This window comes from Macaca fascicularis, chromosome 7 (genome assembly GCF_037993035.2).
Source record: "Macaca fascicularis isolate 582-1 chromosome 7, T2T-MFA8v1.1".
NCBI classification, from domain to species: Eukaryota; Metazoa; Chordata; class Mammalia; order Primates; family Cercopithecidae; genus Macaca; species Macaca fascicularis.
Window position 1 is genome coordinate 87041746 of NC_088381.1, and position 25857 is coordinate 87067602.

Below are 25857 nucleotides of genomic sequence, written 5' to 3' on the forward strand. Positions count from 1 at the left end.
TGATGAGCTGTGTTCCTTTGGAGGGGAAGATGCACTCTGATTTTTTGAATTTCCAGCTTTTCTGCACTGCTTTTTCTCCATCTTTGTGGTTTTATCTGCCTTTGGTCTTTGATGATGGTGACGTACTGATGGGGTTTTGGCGTGGGTGTCCTTTCTATTTGTTAGTTTTTCTTTTAACAGTCAGGACCCTCAGCTGCAGGTCTGTTGGAGTTTGTTTGAGGTCCATTGCAGACGCTGTTTGCCTGGGTATCAGCAGTGGAAGCTGCAGAAGAGAGAATATTGCTGAACAGTGAGTGTTGCTGTCTGATTCTTGCTCTGGAAGCTTCGTCTCAGAGGTGTACCCAGCCATGTAAGGTGTGAGGTGTTGGTCTGCACCTAGTAGGGAATGTGCCCCAGTTAGGCTCCTCAGGGGTCAGGGACCCACTTGAGCAGGCAGACTGTCTATTCTCAGATCTCAACCTCCATGCTGGGAGATCCACTGCTCTCTTTAAATCTGTCAGACAGGGGCATTTACCTCTGCCGAGGTTTCTGCTGCTTTTTGTTTAGCTATGCCCTGTCCCCAGAGGTGGAGTCTACAGAAGCAGGCCGGCCTCCTTGAGCTGTGATGGATTCCACCCAATTCGAGCTTCCCAGCGGCTTTGTTTACCTACTTAAGTCTCAGCAATGGCGGGCACCCCTCCGCCAGCCTTGCTGCCACCTTGCAGTTAGATCTCAGACTGCTGTGGTAGCAATGAGGGAGGCTCCGTGGGCGTGGGACCCTCCCGGCCAGGTGTGGGATATAATCTCCTTGTGTGCCGTTTGCTAAGACCCTTGGTAAAGTGCAGTATTAGGGTCAGAGTTACCCGATTTTCCAGATGTTGTGTGTCTCAATTTCCTTTGGCTAGGAAAAGGAATTCCCTTCCCCCTTGCACTTCCCAGGTGAGGTGATGCCTCACCCTGCTTCAGCTTTCACTGGTAGGGCTGCACCCATGGACCAGCACCAACTGTCTGACATGCTCCAGTGAGATGAACCTGGTACCTCAGTTGAAAATGCAGAAATCACCCGTCTTCTGTGTTGCTCACACTGGGAGCTGGAGGCTGGAGCTGTTCCTATTTGGTCATCTGGGGTGTGCCCTGTCTCAAAGTATTTTAAAATTTACCTTTTGATTTCTTCATTTAGCCATTAGTTACTCAGGGGTATGTGTAATTTCTACATATTTGGGAATTTTCCAATTTTTCTCCCATTGAGTAGTAGATTTGTACTGTAGTGTTTGTAAAAGATACTTCACATGATTCTAACTAATAAGTCTGTTAAGGCTTGTTTTGTAGCCTAACATATGATCCATCCTAGAGAATGTTTCATGGGCACTTGAAAAGAGTGTGTATTATGCTACTATCGAGTGGAATATCCTCTATATGTCTGTTATATCCATTTAGTCTGGAGTGTTGTTCAAGTCTACAGTTTATTTATTTCCTGTCTAAATGATCTCTCCATTGTTGAAGGTGGGGCATTTAAGTCTCCTACTATCATTCTATGGTCATATTTTAGAGACCTTTACCTTGAAGTCATGCTTTATTTACTACATTTAGACTTGATCTGTGCCTTCAAATCATAATCAAATCATATATACTTTTTTTGCAGAATCTTTTCTGAAATTGGCTGAAGATAAGAAATGGTTTCCTGCTTTTCTGAGCTCACACACTGAGAAATAAATTATCAAAAACTGAAACAAGAAAGGCACTGGACACTAACTTCTAGTTGGTACTCTGGCAGGCTTCATGTATAACATATATACTACACTTATATATGTTATACCTATACATATGGTATAGGTATGTGTTGTAACATATGGTATATGTTATGCCTACCTAAGTATATAGCCTATACTTATAAGTATCTCCATAAATGGGAGGGATTTACTAAGGGAGATTTCATACTAGAATAGCCAAAATTATTATTCTCAAACATTAAGGTATGCCAGGTTTTCTGGGACTCTAGCCAGCTACACATTGTATCTTGTTCGTGTACAAATTTTTAAACTGGTGAGCAAATTACTTAAAGAAGATTCAGAACTCAAATGGCCAATATTGCTGCAACTATAGAGTTAACACGTAAAGTCTTCTAAGTTTCTAACTCTCTAGATTTTTCCCTACCTAATTTGAATGTGATGACTTTTCTACTGGTGTGTGATAAAACTCACTATTTTTGCTATTAGTAATTCAAGGCTACTTGGAGATTTTTTCTTATACAATTCAGCCAGTTCTAGCTAAACTGTACACATTGAAAATTTAACCCTAAACTTACTTGAAACTGAAGTGAAAAAAGGGATAAAAGAGGGTTTTAAAAACAAAAAAACACACAAACTACTAAAAAATTTGTCTATAGTCTTCATTAGATTATCCATCAGGGAAAATAAAGTTCAGCCATGTGAATATGTCTTCATTTTGTCAGAAATGTAATTTGTATCCAACCACCTTTTATAAGCCAGTGAATCTGTATTCCTATCTCATAAGAGGGCTCAGAACCATTGGATTGGTGGCTCTGGAGGAGTTGAATAATTATTAGACTTGAAGCATTAGATGGCGCATTAGTGAGTGCATCTCCAACTAAGTCTACCATCAAGTCCTGGTGATGTATTATCTCAAATATATGACACATTTATCTACTTATCTCATTTCCAAAACTCCCATACCTAGTTTAAGGAATCAAATTTCTTGCCTTGGCAAGCATGTTGCTTTATAATTGACTCACCTGTATCCAATCTGAAGTCCTTAAAATCCATTCTATACATTGTAACCATAGTGATATTTACAAATGTGAGGTCTAGTCAAATCATTCTTCTGCTTAATAGTCTTTGATTTCTTATTCTGTACTTCCACTACTTATTTCAGCATTATCCTGCACAATGCTTATCCTCACGTCCTCACAATGTGGTTTCAGGCACACCTTCCAAGGCCCCACTCTGGCCTCACTGGGAGCAGAATTCCCTCTGCAGGAAAACCTTTGTTCTCCACTCAGTTAACTTCTGTTTACCCTTTAGATCTCAGCTCCAGTGTTACTTTCTTAGGGGACACTTCTCTGACTCACATCAAATCCCTCTCTTATAGTAATTTTCACTTTATTTCACAGTAATTTTTATGGTTGCAATTTTACATTTGTGTGATTGTTTGATTAATCTCTGTCTCCTCCACAAACACTCTAAGATGCAGGAACTATATCTTACTAGCATTCAGCACAATACCTGGCACATAGGTGTTCAAAAAATACTAATAGGGTAAATAAATGAATTAATTTTATGCTTTTATTTTAATATTTTCATTGTATTAACATTTCTCTGTATATGATATTTTATATTTTGTATGTACATATTTTTAATAATTTTGAAGTTTTATAGTTTATTTTAGTTATTTGCTGTATATATTATATTTAATTCTTTAATTTTTGTGTTATTTCCAAGGGTACTCTCCATTGACTCTTTTAATATATTTCTACTTTACCCCTTAAACCCGATTTCCTCTCCCACCTTCATCATTCAACTTTATTCGATTTTGTTATATTTAATTTCTCTAATAATGACCTTTATCTTTTAAAATGGTATTTAATTGCCCTTAACATAATTTGTTGATTCTCTCCCACTGTGAAAGTTGAATGGACCAGAATATATTTCTACTATCTTTCTCTTCTTATTTTTGTTATGAATATAATTAGTCTTTATACAGTTATGGTCTGTAACATCTGCATTCTGTTCTTTAATCACAATCCCCAGAACATTTTGATATTAGGCTTCAGAATGCTCACTTGTATCATGTTATCTCTATTCATTTCTGGTGGATTAGTGGAGTTTATACTTTAATAATTTTGTTTTTTAAGTTTTTCTGATAGAGATGGGGGTCTTGCTATATTGCCCAGGCTGGTCTTGAACTCCTGGGCTCAAGTGACTTTCCTGCCTTGGCCTTTCAAAGTGTTGGGATTATAGGTGTTAGCCACTGTACCTGGCCTCTAATAGTTTTCTTTATTAAAGCCTCATAGGGACTCTTTTTTTTTTTTTTTTTTTTTAATTTTTGTGGGTTGTTTATTTTGTGTTTGTGAAGTCTGGTAAATTCAGTTTGAATTTAATTTTCTGGTAAAGTAAATTCAGTTTGAATTTAATTTTCTGGTAAATTAAATTCATCTGCCTTGATGTGGGCATGCTATAACACATTTCTTTCTTGGTAAAGATAAGTCCTTTAACCATTAGATTCAATGTTTTCTTCATTTCAGAAAAGTTTTCTTTTATCTTTGAACTCTTTAACCAAGTATCGTGAGATCTTTCACACTAATTTTTCATTTGTTGGACCTAACTTTAATGTTACATTTCACCTTCTTGGGTTTTCTATTTCATTTTGCTCAGGATATTTAAGCCCGTCATTTATATTTTTATCTGTGTTTTTAGCAGCATTGTTCTCTCCACTTCCCACTTTTTTTCCTGTTTTTATTGATCTTCATTTCTATCATGGTTGTCTTTATTCATTACACCCTGAATTTTGCCAGATTATTTTTTTATCACTTTATATTTTCTATTATTTATTTTCAATTCTGTCTTCTAAATATCATTTTAGAGAGAATACATTTTAGAGAAGGCATATTTTTTTAAAACTTAGAATGTTTGATCATATTTTTTACTGCTTCGTGGTATAATTTATCTGTATGTTCTGTACCTTATGTAATTTTCCCTTTTTCTTCTAGTATTTTTATAAAGGTTATCATGTTTTATTTTTGTAATACAATTATTATAAATAATTATATAATATTATTAATCTTTGAATATTCTACATATTTGTGAAAGAATATTGCGGAGGAGGAGCTGGGGTAGTAGGTATCATAGAAGGCAGATGAGTTTTGGAATGTTGTCTCCAAAACACCTCTCATCTGTTAGAATGACTCCTGGGCTGCAGGGTTAACTACTGGCTTAGAGTGGATTCATAGTTGTTAATTTTGTCATGAGTCTTGTGACTTATCCTTTCCTTTCATACTAGAATGAAAATTGCCATCTGTCTGGCTTCTTCCCCATCTTCTTGCCTTCTTTCATTACACCACACACGTGTCCTAATTATTCCAAAGGTGATAAATTTGTATATTTCCCTTTAAACTCCTTTCTCTCTGTCACTCATGGAGGGTTCACATGCTGCAATATTTCTGTTCCAAGTAAAGATTACAGGTTTTGATCCTCAGTCCTCAGTACACATATCTCTTTTAGGGATTTCTGGGCTTCTTGACTAGCTCAAGATCTTTAGAGGCATGCACTTTATCTTGGTGTTCAGTCTTGACTGGTTTAAACTTTTGATGTCTACAAGGTTTTCTTCATATGTTGTGGTGTGGAATTGTAAATATTTTCTAGCTTTTGTAAGGTTGTGGCTCGTATTTATATTTCTCCTGGTTTAAAAGAAGAGAGAGAAAGAAGTATCTCAACTTGAGACTCTTAGACTGGAAATTTGAATTTATTTACACAATTGAGATTGATCTAGAGTTTTATTTTTTCTGCTGTAATTGCTTGAAATTTGGATCCAAGATTATATGTGTTTTGTGAATATGTTGGGTAACATTGTGACTTTTCTATAATTTAGGGAAGTTTGACGTAGGAAAAAGGGAAAAAATTTTTGAGAGAATCCTAAATTCATATATGGCCTAACCTTTTAATATCTATGTAATTTTAGATAATAAATAATTTGTTTGAGATTATGTGGCACTAACAACACCTGCTTCACAGTGTAATTGTGAGGATTTAATAAAATTTGTATAGTGAGTGTTAGTTTTGATGTTACTTTAAACCTCTTTGCCTTATACATTCTCTCTATCTTTTCCATGGAATATTATATGATTTTATGTCCATATATTAGTTTCATACTTTCAATTACATTTTATGTTTAAATTGAATATTATGGTAATCATTATGTAAATGATTAAAAATTTAAAGGGACAACATTTAACGTTCCTCGGGAATTAGCCTTTAGTCACAAAATAAAAATTTAAAGTATCCCTAGACAATGGCAAAAGGCATTTTTTTTTGTCATAAGAAAATCAAATATGCCTTAGTTCACCCAATTAACAATTTCTGTGCTTGGCTACCCTGGGAAAACCAAAACGACCATAGGTGATAATTCCCCAGGCCATGTGATCTCAGTCTGGCATTCTCGGATCTCTAAGGCATCACTTTGGCCAGTGCCCTCTGGGGCTGTAATTAGCAACTCTCTTCCTGTTTTATACAGCTATGTGTGTATGTCTGCAGTGATCCCGTACTGCATCTGGTTAATCTTGTGAGAACTGTCTGCAGTGATCCCGTACTGCGTCTGGTTAATCTTGTGAGAACTGTCTGCAGTGATCCCGTACTGCGTCTGGTTAATCTTGTGAGAACTGTCTGCAGTGATCCCGTACTGCGTCTGGTTAATCTTGTGAGAACTGTCTGCAGTGATCCCGTACTGCGTCTGGTTAATCTTGTGAGAACTGTCTGCAGTGATCCCGTACTGCGTCTGGTTAATCTTGTGAGAACTGTCTGCAGTGATCCCGTACTGCGTCTGGTTAATCTTGTGAGAACTGTCTGCAGTGATCCCGTACTGCGTCTGGTTAATCTTGTGAGAACTGTCTGCAGTGATCCCGTACTGCATCTGATTACTCTTGTGAGAACTGTACCTATCTGAATTTTTAATGATGCTATTTTCTTAGTTCCCTTGGCAAAACAGGTAGGTGAGGGATAGAAATAAAATCTATACTCAGTTAATCAGTGAGACAAAGTCTATGACTGGCAATGAGTGAATTACATTCTCCTCAATTGGGTGCAATGTCAGCCTTCTGTGTGACCATTTGCTGTTGCCACTAGAGAAGGAGGATGCAGCAGGAATGAGCACTGTGAAGAAAAGTCTCTGTGTAGAGGCAGCTAAGAATATAGGCAGGGACAGTGAACATCTCAGCTCCCAAAGAATGAGAATAAAGCTGTAAAAGACTGTCAGAGAAGAATCAGAGTTAATCTTACGACTATTCATCCTTCTTCCCACATTTTCCCAACTGTTTAGCCCTACTTTTGTTTCGCTTTGGGTCTCATTTTGCTTCCTGTATGGCCTGTGTCTTATGGTCAGCTCGGACATCCATCAGTCTATCCAATGCCTAGAAACCTTTCACCCCTTGTCACCTTCTGTGTCACCAAGCATTCCCCTTCTCAGCCCTTTTCATTCTCATCGTGGAATCCTTTTGGTTTGATTTCAAGGTGTCCAGCACTATTGATGTCACAACAGAGTGGCATGGAAGATTTCTGAAAGTTTTGTCATCTAACCTCTAGTGGGAACTTTTAATTAATTCAGCTTTTGACAACCCTATTACATTCATTATATTATCCATTCATTCATTCATTAACACATTTGACATTTACAATGTGTGCCAACAAGGTGCCAGGTCGGAACTGTCCACTTACAATGTAGAACATTCCTGTAAATTTTGTTTTAATTTTCTTGTATTTCTTCTCCTTTATTCTACCATCCCACTTTATCTTCTGCCACAGAAGTTCTCTTCTCTCTCTTTCTTCTCTCTTCTCCTCCTTTATTCTTGATACCTGCTTCTATTTTGGCTCCTTGAGGCCAGCACCGGTTGTCCTCCTACCTCTGCGATGTTCTGTCTGGTTTATTGGGTCTTTTTCCTACTTTACATAATCAATGTGGACAGTTTCTATAGTTGGGTCTTTGCTTTTTAACCTTTTTTTTCTGTGTATTATTTCCTTTAGGGACCTTATGCACTCTTATGCATCCATCTATTATTTTTATATGGATTACTATACAATTACTTATTTGCTTAAATACACATAAATATTTTCTCCACCCTGTCATATTTTATGTTCAACTTTCTAATCTCTAAAAATTGACCTACGATTGTCCTATTTATTCGTGCTGAAATCTTGATATTTTCTTTGAGTTCACGCTCCTTCATATTCACTCCAGCTGTAATAAGTCACCAATCCTTTGGGTTTTTACTTATCAGTATTTCTATTTCTGTTTCTACAGCCTTACAGCTATAACTGTGTAGTCCCAGTTCCTCTGTGTAGCTCCCCAAGTCTGCTCTGTTTCAATCTTCTCTTAAGCAAACTCCTTCCGTCTGTTTTTCTTTTCCTCCATTTGACCCATCACACTTATAGATGGGGCATCTTCCCTAATTACTGGCCTCATCCTCAATTCCCTGGACCTATACCTTCACTGGCTCCCTAAATGTATTTGATAATTCACATATACCTTTGAAAAGTTTCTAATGATAGGCAACAGATGAATCTTGACTACCTTTCTTATTTTATTTTCCCTTCTTCACCAAAATGATTTTTAGGATGTAGACACTCTGTATGCTTCAACATACACCAAATTTACCATTTTTGAAATATCTTACAATCTGCTTGAAAAGACTTCTTTAGACCCTATATTTGTATATTGTAATATTTATCCTTTTTATGGCTATACTCAAATGCCACATCACTATAAGGACTTCCTTCATCACTGTGGCTCTTTTCACTCTACTTATATTGTAGAGGATTTGTTACACTTCTTGAACTCCTGAGTTCAAGGGATTTGATTGCTTTAGCCTCCCAAAGTGCTGGGATGACAGGTGTGAGCCACTGCACCTGGCCTGATTTGTTCCACTTCTATATGCATCACAAGTGCCTGATGTGTATTTGTATGCACATTGCATAAGGATCGGCTTTGTACGACTTCAGTCTTTCTTGATATGTGACACATAGTAAGTAAATCCATTTCAACAAAATGAATAAGTGAGAAGGTAATACTGGAAACAGAACATAACTGTGACTAGGAATTTGGTCTTGACACACCATTTAACTTTCTGATGTGCATAACTATCTGTTTTCTTCACTTGTAAAATTTAGCATGAGGTGGAAGCTGGAGAATTTTATATTTTTCATGAAAAAGGCAATTTGGGAGAAAAGTCAGTTTTCCTGAGGATAAGGTATTGTATGGTTTGACTGCTTTGCCTTGGCTGGTCAACACATTTGTACACCTGGATGGGAACAGTTTTCAGAAATCCTTTCAAGCATCTACCAATTCTCCTGTCTACACGTTTACCTTCCTCCCATTTCTTATTCCTAAATGACAAGGGAAATACCCAGTGTTATCTGAAGTAGTCATAAAATACATTTTTTTTTCTTTTTATGTGAGGAATTGAAATTTATGGCTTTGGATTATAGGGCTTACCATTAAGGAAAGAGCATAGCCTGGTCAGAGGACAAAGCTTCTTCCTGCATTTCTCAGGCAGTCTTTGATTAGTGTGTCCACCTCGGGGCAACTTTTTTTTGGGTGGGGGAAAAATATACTTAAGTGATTAAATGCAAGTGTAGACATGAGAGCTTTACCTAAAGCCAGGTCTAATGACCGTACCTGAGAATCAGGGAGTATTTAAAATTTGAGAAATCATTTTCTATACTTGAAAGTCACTTATGTAGATAGTCCTCGGTTTATAATAAATAACATTTATTGTGCTATACTATGTGGTAGGTATGAGGTTAAGTATTTTTACCTATATTATATCATTTATTTCTTACAAATGGAGCAAGGGAGCAAGCAAGCAAGCAAGGGAGGTTTATTATCCCCATTTTATGCATTTATGCATTTATTTTTGATTTCTATTCTTTTGGGTTTTTTGTTTTTTATTGATATATCATAGTTGTATATGTTTTGGGGTATGTGTGATATTTTGATACACGTGTACAATGTGTAATGATCAAATCAGGGTAATTGGGATATTCATCACCCCAAATATTTATCTTTTCTTTGTGTTGGGAACATTGTAATTTTTCTCTGCTAGCTATTTTAGAATATATAATACATTATTCTTCACTATGATTTCTCCATTGTACAATTGAATACTAGAAGTTATTACTTCTAACTACATATCCCCAGATCAATAACTATAGTTTCTCTGCTGTACAATCAAATACTAGAACGTCTTCCTTCTAACCTATATCCCTAATTCAATAATAAGGAAACTGAAGCTCAGAAAGGTCTAGGAAATTTGTTATGTTAACATAGCAAGTGAGTGGTGGAGCCTGGATTTAAAATCAGGCCTGGTCGACCTCAAAGTCCAAATTATTAACCTTTCTACTATAATGTATGGAAGTAAGTTTGTGAATTTTTGTATTTTTAGGATTTGAAGATAAAAGAGGTGAAAATTTGGAAATGGTTTCTGGACTTTTGAATGTTAATAAACAGCTATGTGTTAAGTCCACCCTGTAGAGCCACAACTTTTGGTAATAACTCTGCTGTGACCTTCAGTAGCAGAAGCTGCTCCTGGGGTGGTAGAACATAAGGAAAACACACACTAGTAAAAATTTCCTGTGCTTGCTGTCTTTGTTCTGTACATGTCTTTCTCTTGATTAGTATATGGTAGGATCCTCAAATCATAATAACAAATATACTTTTTACAGTGAATTGCACGTGTATATTATTGTATAGTATAAAAGTCAATATTTTCATTTGTTATCATCTGTGCTTTTCACAGGAACTCTGTGAGTCCAACAGGGCAGGAAATAGAAGCAACTGCCCTTCCTTTCCCCCTTTAAATGCAACCCAATGTCAAAGTCAGTAGCATCCCCAAATCAGTGTATTAAAGGTGAGAAATTGATTTTATGTATGTTCTCTTTAACCTGTGTTCTCAGAAACAGAGACTACTGTACTTCATGCTACCGTAGTGTTGATTAGCGGCTTCTCTTCTCCTTTGAGGCTATCTCTTTTATTTTTAAATAATTGTTCATATCTTGTAATTTCCCCTTTCTCCCACTCTTCCCATATTTTTTTCTTTTTTTAACTTTATCTCTGTTCTACTTTTTCTGTATTTCAAATTGTTCCATAGACTCGAGAAAAATGAGTTGAATGCTGGCTGTAGGTTTGGGATGCCATTTCTATCTTATCCCCAGCAAGAAATATGTTGTAAAGTCTTAGGTACCTTCTCACTGGAAGATTATTAGTCATGGCTACTATAAGTTTTTAAATGAGAATTATTTTTATTATGCATGGCAAAATTATTGGAAAACATGAGGGAGAGGAATGAACCATAAGTAATAAAGGTTATTGACTTGAAGGTATGGCCTTACCATGATCTGGGATTATTAATCTAACTTGTCAATCAAGAACTGTCTATCCACTTTCTATTTGTATGTGGGTATCTAATATGATTATATACATGGAAGTAATGATCATTGATATGAAGAAGTCTCCTCCTCTTATATTGATTTAGGTATTTTTCACATATTGTACACCTCATTCTTCTCCTATTAAATTTTCACTAATTCCTAAAGGATCAGGTCAATGTCCTTGGCAAACCTCCTCCACCTGTTCTTAATGGCAATTGTATCTTCTGCCCTCCAATATCTATAACACTTTTTTCTTTAAAACTCATCAAATGTTTGTCTTACTACTCATTTGATATATATTGTATACCACATATGATTGTTTGTTATATGTACAATACATATTTCTTCAACTTTTTTTGGTTCTATTTGCAGGAATTAGAGAAAGAACAAATCAGTGTGAAGGAGAATTGTTGGTAAAATTACAAGAAAAGATTGAGATTGTAATTGACCTTTGAGGATAATAAAATTTTAAGACCAAAAGGATGGACTTCACAGAAACATGACCTTAAGTTGTTTTTACAGTTGTAGTAACTGGTTATATAGCCAACAAATATGAAGAATGGGTAAACAAATTCTGACAGTAATGATCAATCACTTCACAAATAAAAGTTGCTATTTACTATTGTATTTTACTAGTTCAGTGATCTTTAACTGTGTATACACTTTATGTATTTATTGTTAGGCTGCTATATAATTCAGTATTTATAATAGATACTATGTATAGCAATCTATGGTTGGTTTTGGAAACCATAAAAATCACTTTTTTGAGTTTTGCTGTTTTTACTAGATTATTTTTTACTTGATTGCTCATATTATTTGATTATTATTGTAACTTGTCTTTCTGGAATAGGAATCAAGAGGCCTGGGTTCTGGTTCCTATTCTATCAATTGTGTGAATTTTGGAAACTCAGTTTACTTTTCTAGGCCTCACGTTTTTCATCTGAATGATGACCAACTTGGATAAAATAGTCTTTATATAATTCCATATGCATTTTTATCCTGTCACACTGGGAACATGTGCTTTCCCTCCCGAAGGCCTTGAGTCTTTTTCAGCAATTACAGAGTTTTCCTGCCCCTCTTCCCAGTGCCTCATCACCTTGCTATTCAAATTCATCTGATCAGTTATTTGCATGCTGACTTACATTATCCTGATAGGCAGTACCTGTGGCTGTTTCTGCTCTTTCACCCAGTCCATAGGCTTCTGGTTGTAAAAAGTGTGCATCTTGAGACTGTGGACTATTAGCTCCAGAGGTGACAGTATAATCACTCCGTGTAGAAGAGGATAGAGACTCATGCCGGTGGTGGTGAGCAAGTATTAGAGAGATGACATGTGTGCCTCTGTGAGTTTTGGGGTCTAGGATAAATTATGGCACCAGGAAGATGGCCCTTTGTGTCAGAAGAACTGGAGCTTTAGGTGCAAAAATGTATGATGCCAGCATAGCACTTTTATTTGTACCTCAGGAACTTCTAAAATAATTAACCTCTATTAAGTGTTTTCAGGAACTACTTTCTACTATAGGAAAATGATTGAGGTGAGTATCCATCTGGACATAGAGAAATATAACATTCACATATAAATACAATATGTGTTAAAGGTCTAAATTTCTAATGTCACAGTTTGTACTTTATAGTTTGAGGTCAATAAGAAAGTTCATATCCCTTCTAAAAAGTGACTTACTAATGTTTGATATTAATCTAATTTTATCATGAATTAAAAGTATGAAAGTACAGATTTCTTAAAGATAAAATATCTAAATGGATTCAGTCAAATTAAGCATGATAATATCAAATATCAGAATAGGTTACCATGCAGGGGGGTACTGTGTACTTGAAAGGGTGGGGGATGCAACGAACATAAAAGCTGGTACCAAGGGGAGGGAGAGACAGAGAAGAATTAAAACATTATCTTAACTAATCCAAGTTCTGGTCCTCAATACCTTCATGTGTACAGACAAAGAGAAACTGCAGAGATTTCTCACAACCTCTGTGGCCATTTTATGGACGTATCTTAGCAGAAACTCTGGTGAAATCCCTCCAAAACATATTTATTATGCATGGAAAAAGCCTTACACGACAGGTGGCATAGGCTCCTTATGAAATCATTGCAGGATGGGAAGCCATTTAGGGCTTTGTAATTGTGAAAGATTGTATTGAAACTGAGGCACTTAAATAGCAGTGAGCATGAGAAAATGTAGTGGATAATGGTGGTGATTCTATTTCTTGTGAAAGTCTACTTACTCTGTTCTTTTACAGTTGTGGGCTTTCCGATTTCACATACCCCAGTCTCTATATTTTGTCTCAATCCATAGCCTATCTCAACTAAGTCTGTCTCAGGCACCTCTTACTGCAGGTGATAATTCATCTGTTAATCATGTTTTCCTCTTATGTCTACTTTCTGTCAGAGAATTGTGAGTACAAACTGGGAAGGGACGGAAAGTATGAGAATATGTGTAAATACAAATGGAATATGCTGGAAATGAGGAATAGTCAATATCACAGGTGATTTAAACACCTGATGAATTTCATGGATAGTCAGGAATCTTTTGTCCTTACCTAACCTGTTAATTTGAAAGCAGATATTACACTGAAAGTATTGATGATGGGTTTAAATCAGGTTGCAGCTCACATGTTGTTATAATATGTTGATTTTTTGTTATTTTTTATATGTGAGGAACTGAATAACTGTATACTATTTATTCATAGTGAGAACATTGCAATATTAATGATTTTAGTACATATTATTATCTTCATAATCATAATTTCCTCCCCATTTTCTTAGTTCTCATAATTTTAGCCACAGCCCAGTTGGCTGGACCAATGGATGGTGAGAATCACTCAGTGGTATCTGAGTTTGTGTTTCTGGGACTCACTCATTCATGGGAGAAACAGCTCCTCCTCCTAGTGTTTTCCTCTGTGCTCTATGTGGCAAGCATTACCGGAAACATCCTCATTGTGTTTTCTGTGACCACTGACCCTCACTTACACTCCCCCATGTACTTTCTACTGGCCAATCTCTCCTTCATTGACTTAGGAGCCTGCTCTGTTACTTCTCCCAAGATGATTTATGATCTGTTCCGAGAGCACAAAGTCATCTCCTTTGGAGGCTGCATTGCTCAAATCTTCTTCATCCACGTCATTGGTGGTGTGGAGATGGTGCTGCTCATAGCCATGGCCTTTGACAGATACGCGGCCATATGTAAGCCCCTCCACTATCTGACCATTATGAGCCCAAGAATGTGCATTTTATTTCTGGCTGTTGCCTGGACCCTTGGTGTCAGTCACTCCCTGTTCCAACTGGCATTTCTTGTTAATTTACCCTTCTGTGGCCCTAATGTATTGGACAGCTTCTACTGTGATCTTCCTCGGCTTCTCAGACTAGCCTGTATCGACACCTACAGATTGCAGTTCATGGTCACTGTCAACAGTGGGTTTATCTGTGTGGGTACTTTCTTCATACTTCTAATCTCCTACATCTTCATCCTGTTTACTGTTAGGAAACATTCCTCAGGTGGTTCATCCAAGGCCCTTTCCACTCTTTCAGCTCACATCACAGTGGTCCTTTTGTTCTTTGGCCCACCCGTGTTTGTGTATACATGGCCACACCCTAATTCACAGATGGACAAGTTTCTGGCTATTTTTGATGCAGTTCTCACTCCTTTTCTGAATCCAGTCGTCTATACATTCAGGAATAAGGAGATGAAGGCAGCAATAAAGAGAGTGTGCAAACAGCTGGTGATTTACAAGAAGATCTCATAAATGATACAATAAGACCTTCTCATTAAACGTGATATGACTTTATGTTTCTTTCTTTGATATTTTAGATTCAGGAACTATGAGACATCACATATTGATTAGAATGTTATTAGACCTGTAACATAATTCTTATCTGATGAATGTATGTATTCCTTGTTCAAAATGAGTCATAAATTCAATACATCTCTACATCTATGTTATGCCCATTTAATTTCTTTTAGCAATGTTTTGTGTAGGGAAAAGAAAGAAAGATCAGACTGTCACTGTGTCTATATAGAAAGAAGTAGACGTAAGAGACGCCATTTTGTTTTGTATTTGAGATGCTGTTAATCTGTAACCCTACCCCCAACCCTGTCCTTGTGAGAGACATGTGCTGTGGTGACTCAAGGTTTAACGGATTTGGAGCTGTGCAGGCTGTGCTTTGTTAAACAAGTGCCTGAAGGCAGTATGCTTGTTAAAAGTCATCACCGTTCTCTTAATGTTAAGTACTCAGGGACACATACACTGCAGAAGGTCGCAGGGACCTCTGCCTAGGAAAGCTAGGTATTGTCCAAGGTTTCTCAACATGTGATAGTCTGAAATATGGTCTCGTGGGAAGGGAAAGACCTGATCGTCCCCCAGCCTGACACCCGTGAAGGGTCTGTGCTGAGGAGGACTAGTATAAGAGGAAAGAAGGCCTCTTGGCAGTTGAGATAGAGAAAGGCATTTGTCTCCTGCCCGTCCCTGGGCAATGGAATGTCTTGGTGTAAAACCCGATTGTAGGTTCTATTTACTGAGATGGGAGAAAACCGCCTTAGGACTGAAGGTGCGGATGTGCTAGCGGCAATGCTGCTCTTTATGCTTTAAGGTTAATGGAGATGTTTGCATATGCATATCAAGGCACAGCACTTTTCCTTAAACTTATTCATGTCACAGAGATCTTTATTCATATTTCTTTCTGCTGACTTTCTCCCTACTATGATCCTATTGTCCTGCTACTTCCCTTTTTCTAAGATGGTAGAGATAATGATCAATAAATACTGAGGGAACTCAGAGACCGGTGCCGGCGCGGGTCCTCTGTATGCTGAGCGCCAGTCCTCTGGGCCCACTTTTTCTTCTCTATACTTTGTCTCTGTGTCTCATTTCTTTTCTCAAGTCTCTCATTCCACCTAATGAGAAATGCCCACAGGTGTGGAGGGGCAGGCCACCCCTTCAGTTTTATAGTTTTTGGTGAACAGGTTTTGCATATGTACTTTATATTTATCTCTAAGTTTCATATTTCTGATGATCTTTTAAATGATGTTGGTTTTTATTTCAATTTACAATTGTTTATTCTTAGCTTATGGGCACATAATCTTTGTTTGACTTTATATTCTGTAAACTTGCAAAACTTATTAGTTCTATCAGTGTTTTATAGATTATGTAGGATTTTCTTTATAGATGATTATGTTGTCAGTGAATAAAGAAATTTACTTTTAAAATTCTAGTATGAATTTATTATATTCATTTTGTTGAATGCTGAGTAGAATTAGTTATAGCAGACATCTTTGACTTGTTCCTGTTACAATGTATTCAATATTTCATCATTAAGTATAATGATAGCTGTAATTTTTTCATAGGTACTCTTTAACAGGCTGAGAAAGTTTTCTTTATTCAGTTTGCTGAAAATTTCTTTTATCCTTAGTCAGGAATGGATCTTGGATTTTGTAAATTTTTTGTTTGTTTGTTTTAGAATCAAGGTAATGCTGGCCCTTTAGAATGAGTTGGGAAGCATGTGCTCTTCTTAAATTTTCTACCATAATTTTGTAGAATTCATATAATTTTTTTCTTTAAAAAGGGAAATACTTAAGTATTTTTTCCCGTAAGCTACCCTTAAGTAAATCTAAAGGAAAGTGGGAAACTTTGATATGCATTGGTGGCCCCCTGGTGGAGATTTCTGGATTCTTGATTATTTTAACACTGGAGATAGAATCTGGTGGAATAATGTCAATGCTACCATGATTAAGAGGTGTGTAAGAAATGCTTTATATAAGAGAGAAAGTCTTTATGAGAATCTGCCTGATGGAAAGAAGTTGGTGAGGCAATAACAATATAAATTAGTGAAACTATTTAAATTGACAAATAATAATTGTACATATTTATGGGGTATAATGTAATGTTTTGATACATGTTTAAATTGTGGAATGATTAGGTTGATCTCATTGACATACATATCTTTTTTTGTGGTGAAAACATTTAAAATCTACTCTGTTCATTTTGAAACATATGATACCTTGTTGTTTATTACAGTCACCACTTTGTGCAATAGTTCACTGAAACTTTGTCTAACTGAAACTTTGAACCCTTTTATCAACATCTACCTTTTCTATATCTACCCCCAACTCCTAGCCTCTAATAATCACTGTTCCATTCTCTACTTCTATGAATTCAACTTTTTTAGATTCCATATATCAGTGAGATCATGTGATATTTGTCTTTTCATGCCTGGCTTATTTCACTTAGCATGATGTCTTCTGGGTTCATTCATGTTGTCACAAATATCAGGTTTTCCTTCCTATTAAGACTGAGTAGTATTCCATTGTTTATATACACTACATTTTCTTCATCCATTTGTCTGTTGATAGACACCTGTGTTGACTGCATATTTGGGTATTGTGAATAATGCTGCAATGAACATGAGCCTGGAGATAACTCTTCAGCATACTGACTTCAATTCCTTTGGAAATATACAAGGAAGTGGGATTGCTGGATCATATAGTAATTCTATTTTTAGTTTTATGAGTAACTTTCATCTATTTTTCATAATAGTATTAATTTACATTTTTAGCAACAGTGTACGGGGGTACCCTTTTCTCTGTATCCTCTTCAACACTTGTTATCTTTTATTGTTTTGACAGTAGCTATTCTAACAGGTATGAAGTAGCATCTCACTGTCATTTTAATATGCATTTCCCTGATAATTAGCATGACAAACTTTTTTATGTTAGCCATTTGTGTGTATTTTTTTGAGAAATGTCTATTTAGGACCTTGCCTATTTTTTGACTTGGTTATTTGTTTTCTTGGTATTGAATTGAGTTCCTTATACATTTGGAGATTAGTCTTTCATCAGATGTATGCTTTGCAAATATTTTCTCACAACTTGTAGGTTGTCTCTTCCTCATATTGTTTCCTTTGCTCTGCAGCAGCTTTTTAGTTTGATGCAATCCCATATATTTTTGCTTTTGTTGCCTGTGTTTTGGGGATTATATCCAAGAAATCTTTGACCAAACCAACATTGTGGAACTTTTCCCCTATGTTTTCTTCTAGTAGTTTTACAGTTTTATGTTTAAACCTTTAATCCATTTTGAATTGATTTTTGTGTATGGTATGAGATAGGGGTACACACCATACACATTCATGTTCTTCTGCATTTGGATACCTAGTTTTCTTAACACCATTTATTGAAACAACAGTGTATTCTTCATTACATGTTCTGGGAACCTTTGTTAAAAATCTATTGGCCATAAATGCATGAATTTGTTTCTGGGCTCCTATTCTGTTCCCCTGGTCAATGTGTCTGTTTTTGTGCAAGTATCACATTGTTTTTGATTAATATGATTTTGTGATACATATTTTTTTGGAGTGGGGGGAATCAATTTTTATTTGGGTTTCTCACAGTGGTTAGAGAACAACCACAGCACAGGAAATGCATCTCTAAGATTGCCCAGAAAACTGACAAGCTGAATTCTATTGCTTAAAAATACACATATTTACAATAACTGACAAATGGTGATGTGCCTCACACAGGAATGTGTTTGCATTTGCAATGCTGTGTACAGATTTCACTTTGTTCAACATAGATTTTGGTTTTGTGGAATTCAAATGCAGATGCTCATTCACTTTACAGCCTTGGATTTGTCTGTTTTGGAGAGATATCTACCTCCATGAGTTATATCTGCATGAAAACCACAGACAATGAAGGTATTTCTTCATTGACTTATTTATTCTTTTGACTGTAGTGCCAAACCCTTGACGACATCCTTCCTTTTAATTCATGTGGAAACCAGACTTAATCAAATCTCTCTGGTCGCCTCACTATTCTTTCAATTCCCTATTTCTATCTCTTCCTGAGTTGGGGTAACCTCCTGTAGCAGGGGTCAGACTGTGACTTGGGAATCAAGCCTAGGTCTGCAGTTTGCATTTTGATCTTCTTGTAAAATATGGTAGGACACTGCAGTGAAACCAACAGTTAACACTCAGAGCAGTTCCCTGCTCTAACTCGGGAAAGAGACTTCAAAGGGTCAGAATTCATCCATTTGATCAGTTAACTGAGAAGGATTCATTTTGGTAAAACTTGTTCAGCTTTGAGACACTTCAGTGAGTTGTTTGAGATTTTTTTTAAAATTATACTTTAAGTTCTAGCGTGCATGTGCAGAACGTGCAGGATTGTTACATAGGTATACATGTGCCATGGTGGTTTACTGCACACATCAACACATCATCTACATTAGGTATTTCACCCAATGCTAACCTTCCCCCAGCCTCTACCCCTAGACAGGCCTCAGTGTGTGGTGTTCCCCTCCCTGTGTCCATGTGTTCTCACTGTTCAATTCCCATTTATGAGTGAGAACATCGGATGTTTGGTTTTCTGTTCTTGGATTAGTTTGCTGAGAATGATGGTTTCCAGCTTTATGCATGTCCCTGCAAAGGACATGAACTCATCCTTCTTTATGGCTGCATAGTATTCCATGGTGTATATGTGCCACATTTTCTTTATCCAGTCTATCATTGATGAGCATTTTGGTTGGTTCCAAGTCTTTGCTATTGTGAATGGTGCTGCAATAAACATACATGTGCATGTGTCTTTATGGTAGAATGATGTATAATCCTTTGGGTGTATACCCAGTAATGCGATTGCTGGGTCAAATCATATTTCTAGTTCTAGATCCTTGAGGAATTGCCACACTGTCTTCCACAATGGTTGAACTAATTTATACTCCCACCAACAGCGTAAAAGTGTTCTTAATTCTCCACATCCTTTCCAGCATCTGTTGTTTCCTGACTTTTTAATGATCACCATTCTAACTGGTGTGAAGTGGTATCTCATTGTGGTATGGATATGCATTTCTCTAATGACCGGTGATGATGAGTTTTTTTTTCATATGTTTGTTGGCTGCATAAATGTCTTCTTTAGAGAAGTGTCAGTTCATATCCTTCACCTACTGATGGGTTTGTTTGTTATTTTCTTGTAAATTTGTTTAAGTTCATTGTAGATTCTGGATATTAGACCTTTGTCAGATGGATAGATTGTAAAAATTTTCACCCATTCTGTAGGTTGCCTGTTCACTCTCATGATAATTTCTTTTGCTGCACAGGAGCTCTTTAGTTTAATTAGATCCCATTTGTCTATTTTGACTTTTGTTGCAATTGTTTTTGGTGTTTTAGTCATGAAGTCTTTGCCCATGCCTATGGACTGAATGGTATTGCCTAGGTTTTCTTCTAGGGTTTTTTATGGTGTTAGGTCTTATGTTTAAGTCTTTAATCCATCTTGAGTTAATTTTTATATAAGGTGTAAGGAAGAGATCTAGTTTCAGTTTTGTGCATATGGCTAGTCAGTTTTCCGCATATGGCTAGCCAGTTTTCCCAACACCATTTATTAAATAGGGAATCCTATTAGTCTGATGGGCTTCCCTTTGTGTGTAACCCAACCTTTCTCTCTGGCTGCCCTTAACATTTTTTCCTTCATTTCAACCTTGCTCAATCTGATGATTCTGTGTCTTGGGGTTGCTTTTCTTGAGGAGTATCAAATCTCATCTCCTCACATTTCAAAACCACTCATACCTTCCCAACAGTCCCCCAAGGTCTGAACTAATTCCAGCATTAACCCAAGAGTCCAAGTCCAAAGTCTCATGGGAGACAAGGCAAGTCCCTTCTGCTTAGGAGCCTGTAAAATCAAAAGCAAATTATTTCCTTCCAAGACACAATTGGGATACAGCATTGGATAAATGCTCCCATTCAAAATGGGAGAAATTGACCCAAATAAAGAGGGTATAGGCCCCATGCAAGTCTGAAATCCAGCAGTGCAGTCATTAAATATTAAAGCTCCAAAATAAAACTTCTTTGACTCCAGGTCTTACATCCAGGGAACACTAATGCAAAGGGTGGGCTCCCATGTCCTTGGGAAGCCTTACTTCATTGGCTTTGCAGGGTACAGCCCCCTACCCCAGCTGCTTTCACAGCTGGCATTGAGTATCTGCAGCTTTCCTAGGCACACGGTGCAGGCTTTCAGTGGATCTACCTTTCTGGGGTCTGGAGGATGGTGGGCCACTTCCCACAGCTCCACTAGGGAGTGCCCCAGTGGGGACTCTCTATGGTGGCTCCAACCCCACATTTCCCCTTTGCACTGCCCTAGCAGAGGTTCTCCATGAGTGCTTCACACCTGCAGTAGACTTCTGCCTAAACATCCAGGCATTTTTATACATCCTCTGAAATCTAGGTGGAGGTTCCCAAACCTCAGTTCTTGAATTCTGTGCACCTGCAGGCCCAACACCATGTGGAAACCTCTAAGGCTTCGGGCTTGCACCCTCTGAAGCAATGGCCCAAGCTGTACCGTGACCGCTTTTAGACACTACTGGGGTTGGAGTAATTGGGATCAAGTCCCAAGGAGGCTGCACAGAGCAGGGGGGACCTGGGCCCAGCCCATGAAACCATTTCTCCTATGTCACAGGGTCTGTGATGAGAGGGGTTGCTGTCAAGATCTCTGACATGTGCTAGAGACATTTTCCCCATTGTCTTGGCTATTTATATTTGGATCCTTGTTGCTTATGTAAATTCCTGCAGCTGCTTGAATTTCTCCCCAGAAAATGGGTTTTTATTTTCTATTGCATTGTCAGGCTGCAACTTTTCCAAACTTATGCTCTGCTTTCTTTTCACACGTAAGTTCCAATTTCAGATAATCTCTTTCAAGGTCAAAGTTCCACAGATCTCTAGGGTGACAGAAAAGTACTGCCAGTCTCTTTGCTAAAGGATAGCTAGAGTGGCCTTTGCTCCAGTTCCCAAGAAGTTCCTCATCTCCAACTGGGACCAACTTAACCTGGACTTCATTGTCCGCATCATTTTAGTCAAAAGCATTCAACAAGTCTCTAGGAAGTTCCAAACTTTCCCACATATTCCTGTCTTCTTTTGAGCCCCACAAACTGTTCCAACCTCTGCCTGTTACCCAGTTCCAAAGTCGCTTCCACATTTTCAAGTATCTTAATAGCAGTACCCTACTCTTTGTGGTACCCATTTACTGTATTAGTCCATTCTCACATTGCTATAAGGATACTGCTGCCTGAGACTGGGTAATTTACAAAGGAAATACGTTTAAGTGACTCACAGTTCCACATGGCTGTGGTGGGAGCCCTCAGGAAACTTACAATCATGGTTGAAGGGGAAGCAGGTATGTCTTACATGGTGGCAGGTGAAAAAGCATGTGTGTGTATAGGAGGAACTGTCAAACACTTATAAAACCATAAGATCTCGTGAGTACTCACTATCATGAGAACAGCATGGGGAAAACTGCCCCCATGATCCAATCACCTCCACTGGGTCCCACCCTTGACACGTGGGCATTATGGGAATTACAATTTGAGATAAGATTTGGGTGGGGACACAGCCAAACCTGCCAACTGGTAAAGTTCTTGTTTCCAGCTGTCTTTCGTTATTTGTTTTTAGCAGAAAAACCAAAGAGAAGGTAATATAATCCACACCTGAACCAGTCTGCAGCCAGCCAGAGCCTGCTGGGAAGGGACCTTTCAAGGATGCTTTAGTTTGTCCTGATGTACAGGGTGCATAGATCTTTTCACCTGGAATTCAAGAGATCAGCATGCTCCCTACGAACCTACCACACAACTGCCCATCAGCTCTCATCCTACCATAGGATTAGCCTAATTCTGGCTCTGCAGACACTGGCAGCCACAGATGACAAACCCTGAGCCTTAGTGGGCTTCTCTCTTTGAGCTGTACCTGGAGATGTAGGAAAATGCAGGAGAGGACTTAAGGGGGGAAAAAAACACAAAGTGTCTGTATTATTTTCTGTGAAAGTCATTTAATTATTTTCTCATGGTTTTCCCCTATCCTGGTTGCTTTGCCAAGTTCTTGGGAGCTAACAGGACCTGCTCTACCTGGAGGAACTGCTGCTCTGGGAGTTTGGAGAGTCCTGCTCATTGATTTGTGTTCACCAGCAGGCACACAGGTGGCCATGTCAGATGGGGATGCCCAGGCTCTCAAGCCTGCTCCTCAGATGGGGTAGAGGACTTATGCCTCATCTCTAGGGGACTGCAAATGGCAGCTGTCACAGAAGTCCAGAGGCCCATCCAGAGCACCATCTATGAATGTGCTGATCTCTGAGGTCATTGTGAGGTTGCCCCTGGCTGTACCCACACATTTCGATGCCTGAGGCCTCTGTGAAGTGGTGATGTCTCCTGGGTGTCTTGTCTTTGCTGTCTGAAGGTGTGCTGCCACGCTCAGAGCTGTCATCTCAGCAGCTCCTCCTCACATTCTGAATCCTTATCCAGGAACGCCCCTGGGTTCAGCTTCCCAGGCTGGCCACAGAGCCACTGGGTTCTACTCCTGGGGCTTTGGTGGCTGGCTGTTTCTCAGTCAGCTGGTAGGTCAGAGGGGTCAGGGTCAGTGATTCTTGGGGTCTTGTGCTGCTTCTGCTGGCCCCAGACTAGTGGTTGCTCTTCCAAGTGTCACCCACAGTGTCACCTGCAGTGCCACATTGTGAAGGCAGCTGCTGCTGCTGCTTCTGTAGCTGGAAGGCACTGTATGGGAGGAGAGGAGGTGGAGGTTAGTTCACCACTTCCTCATAAGAAGGTAATACATAGTTTGGTGAAATAAAATGGTAGCACTGAGTAATTGTGGGCTTCTGGATAGGCAGTCAGGTTGATTTCATGTTGCTACTGCTGGACTTGAGGGCTGTGCTTGGCTGTGGTGGCAGATGCAGCAGCAGCTCAGGGTAATGGTGATGGTCCACACCAGCCAGAACCACCAATGTTCATAGCAGTAGTTATGACACTGAGACTGCTCACAGCAGTGTCTGTTGTGTCACAAATGTAGCTTTGATTGTTGGTGCACACACAGGCTTCCTTATCCTGTGGGGGTTCAGGCGGCTGGGCAGTGCCTAGAGGAGCAAGAGCTCCATGCCACCCGGGAAGTTTCTCCTCTCCATACTCCTCCTGTTCCTCTGACACAGCATGGACACCTCCCTCCACCCTTGCTGCACTTCTCCTCTACTCTCTTCTTCCTTCTTTTGTTCTTTTCCTGAAATACACTTTAAAGTCAGATTGTGAGGTCTTCAGCTTTGTTCTTATTGCTCAAGAACCCTTTAGCTATTCAGGGTCTTTTGTGGTTCCATATAAATTTTCAAATTGTTTTTTCTATTTCTGTGAAGAATGACATTGGAATTTTGAGAAATATTGCAGTAAACCTATAAATCACTTTGGGCAGTAAAGACATTTTAAGAATATTAATTCTTCCTACCCATGAACATAAAATATCTTTCCATGTATTTGTGTCATCTACCATTTTTTCATCAATGTTTTATAGTGTTCAGTATACAGATCTGTCACCTCCTTGGTTAAATGTACTCCTAAATACAATTCTAAATGTGCTCCTAAACAAACAATACTGTTTTTTTTTATGCTATCATGAATGAGATTGATTTCTTTATTTTTGTCATATAATTTGTTGTCAGTATAAAGAAACTACTGAGTTTTGTACATTGATTTTGAATTCCGCAATTTTATTGAATTCATTTATCATTTCTAATAGCTTTTTGGTGGAGTTTTTAGGGTTTCCTATATATAATATGTTATCAAACAGAGACGATTTTATTGCTTCCTTTTCAATTTGAATATCTTTTATTTCTTTATTTGGCTTAATTGCTCGGCTAGGACTTCCAGAAATAAGTTGAATAGAAGTGGCGAGAATAAATATCCTTGTCTTGTTCTTGATCTTAGAGGAAAAGCTTCACTTTTTCGTTGTGGGGTATGATGTGAGCTATGAGCTTGTTATATATGTCCTGTTTTGTGTTAAGGTACATGCCTTTTATGCCCAATTTGTTGAGAGGGTTTGTCATGAGAGGATTTTGAATTTTGTCAGATGCTTTTACTGCATATATAGAGATAAGTATGTTTTTTATCCTTTATTCTGGTAATGTGGTTTATCACATTTGATTTGTGTATGTTGAAACATCTGGAGGATAAATCCACTTTATCATGGTAAATGTTCTCCTAATGCATTGTTAAATTCTGTTTACTAGTACTTTTTTTGAGGACTTTTGCATCTGTGTTCATCAGGGATGTTGGTTCGCCCATACTTTTCTTATAGTGTCCTTGTCTGCCTTTAAAAAAAAATAATGCTGATCTTGTAAAACGAGTTTGGAAATATTCTTTCTCCTTCAAGTTTTTGGAAGAATTTCAAAAGGATTGGTATTATTATTTTTTTAAATATTAGAATTCAGCAATGAAAATTTCTGGTCCTGGGATGTTCTTTGATAGGAGATGTTTTATTATTGATGTGCTCTCCATACTCAGTATTGTTCTGTTCAGATTTTATCTTTCTTCTTAATTTTCTCTAGGTAAGTAGTATTTTTCTAGAAAGCTATCTACTTTTTCTAGGTTATCCAATTTGTTGGCTTGTAATTGTTTATAGTGGCCTCTTGTGATCCTTTGTATTTCTGTGGTATTAGTTGTAATATTTCCTCTTCCATTTCTGATTTTATTGCTTTGAGTATTCTCTCGTTTTTCTAGTCTAGCTAATGGTTTGTCAGTTTTGTTTATCTTTTCAAAGAACAAATTCTTAGTTTCATTGATCTGTTCTATTTTCTTTTTTTTTTGTTGTTGTTTTTTGAGATGGAGTCTTGCTCTGTTGCCCAGGCTGGAGTACAGTGGCACAATCTCTGCTCACTGCAAGCTCCGCCTCCCAGGTTCACACCATTCTCCTGCCTCAGCCTCCTGAGTAGCTAGGACT

General features: G+C 37.9%; 1 protein-coding gene and 1 pseudogene across 1 annotated transcript; one reads left to right on the forward strand and one right to left on the reverse strand.

Annotated features, from left to right (window-relative positions):
* Positions 1-13927: 13927 nt before the first annotated feature.
* On the forward strand, positions 13928-14921 carry LOC102122944 (olfactory receptor 4F3/4F16/4F29). Its single transcript, XM_005560634.4, has one exon. The coding sequence runs from the start codon at positions 13947-13949 to the stop codon at positions 14883-14885; it is 939 nt and encodes a 312-aa protein (XP_005560691.3). The 5' UTR covers positions 13928-13946; the 3' UTR covers positions 14886-14921.
* Positions 14922-23002: 8081 nt separating this feature from the next.
* On the reverse strand, positions 23003-24055 carry LOC102123309 (WW domain binding protein 1-like pseudogene; annotated as a pseudogene).
* Between the last annotated feature and the right edge of the window lie 1802 nt (positions 24056-25857).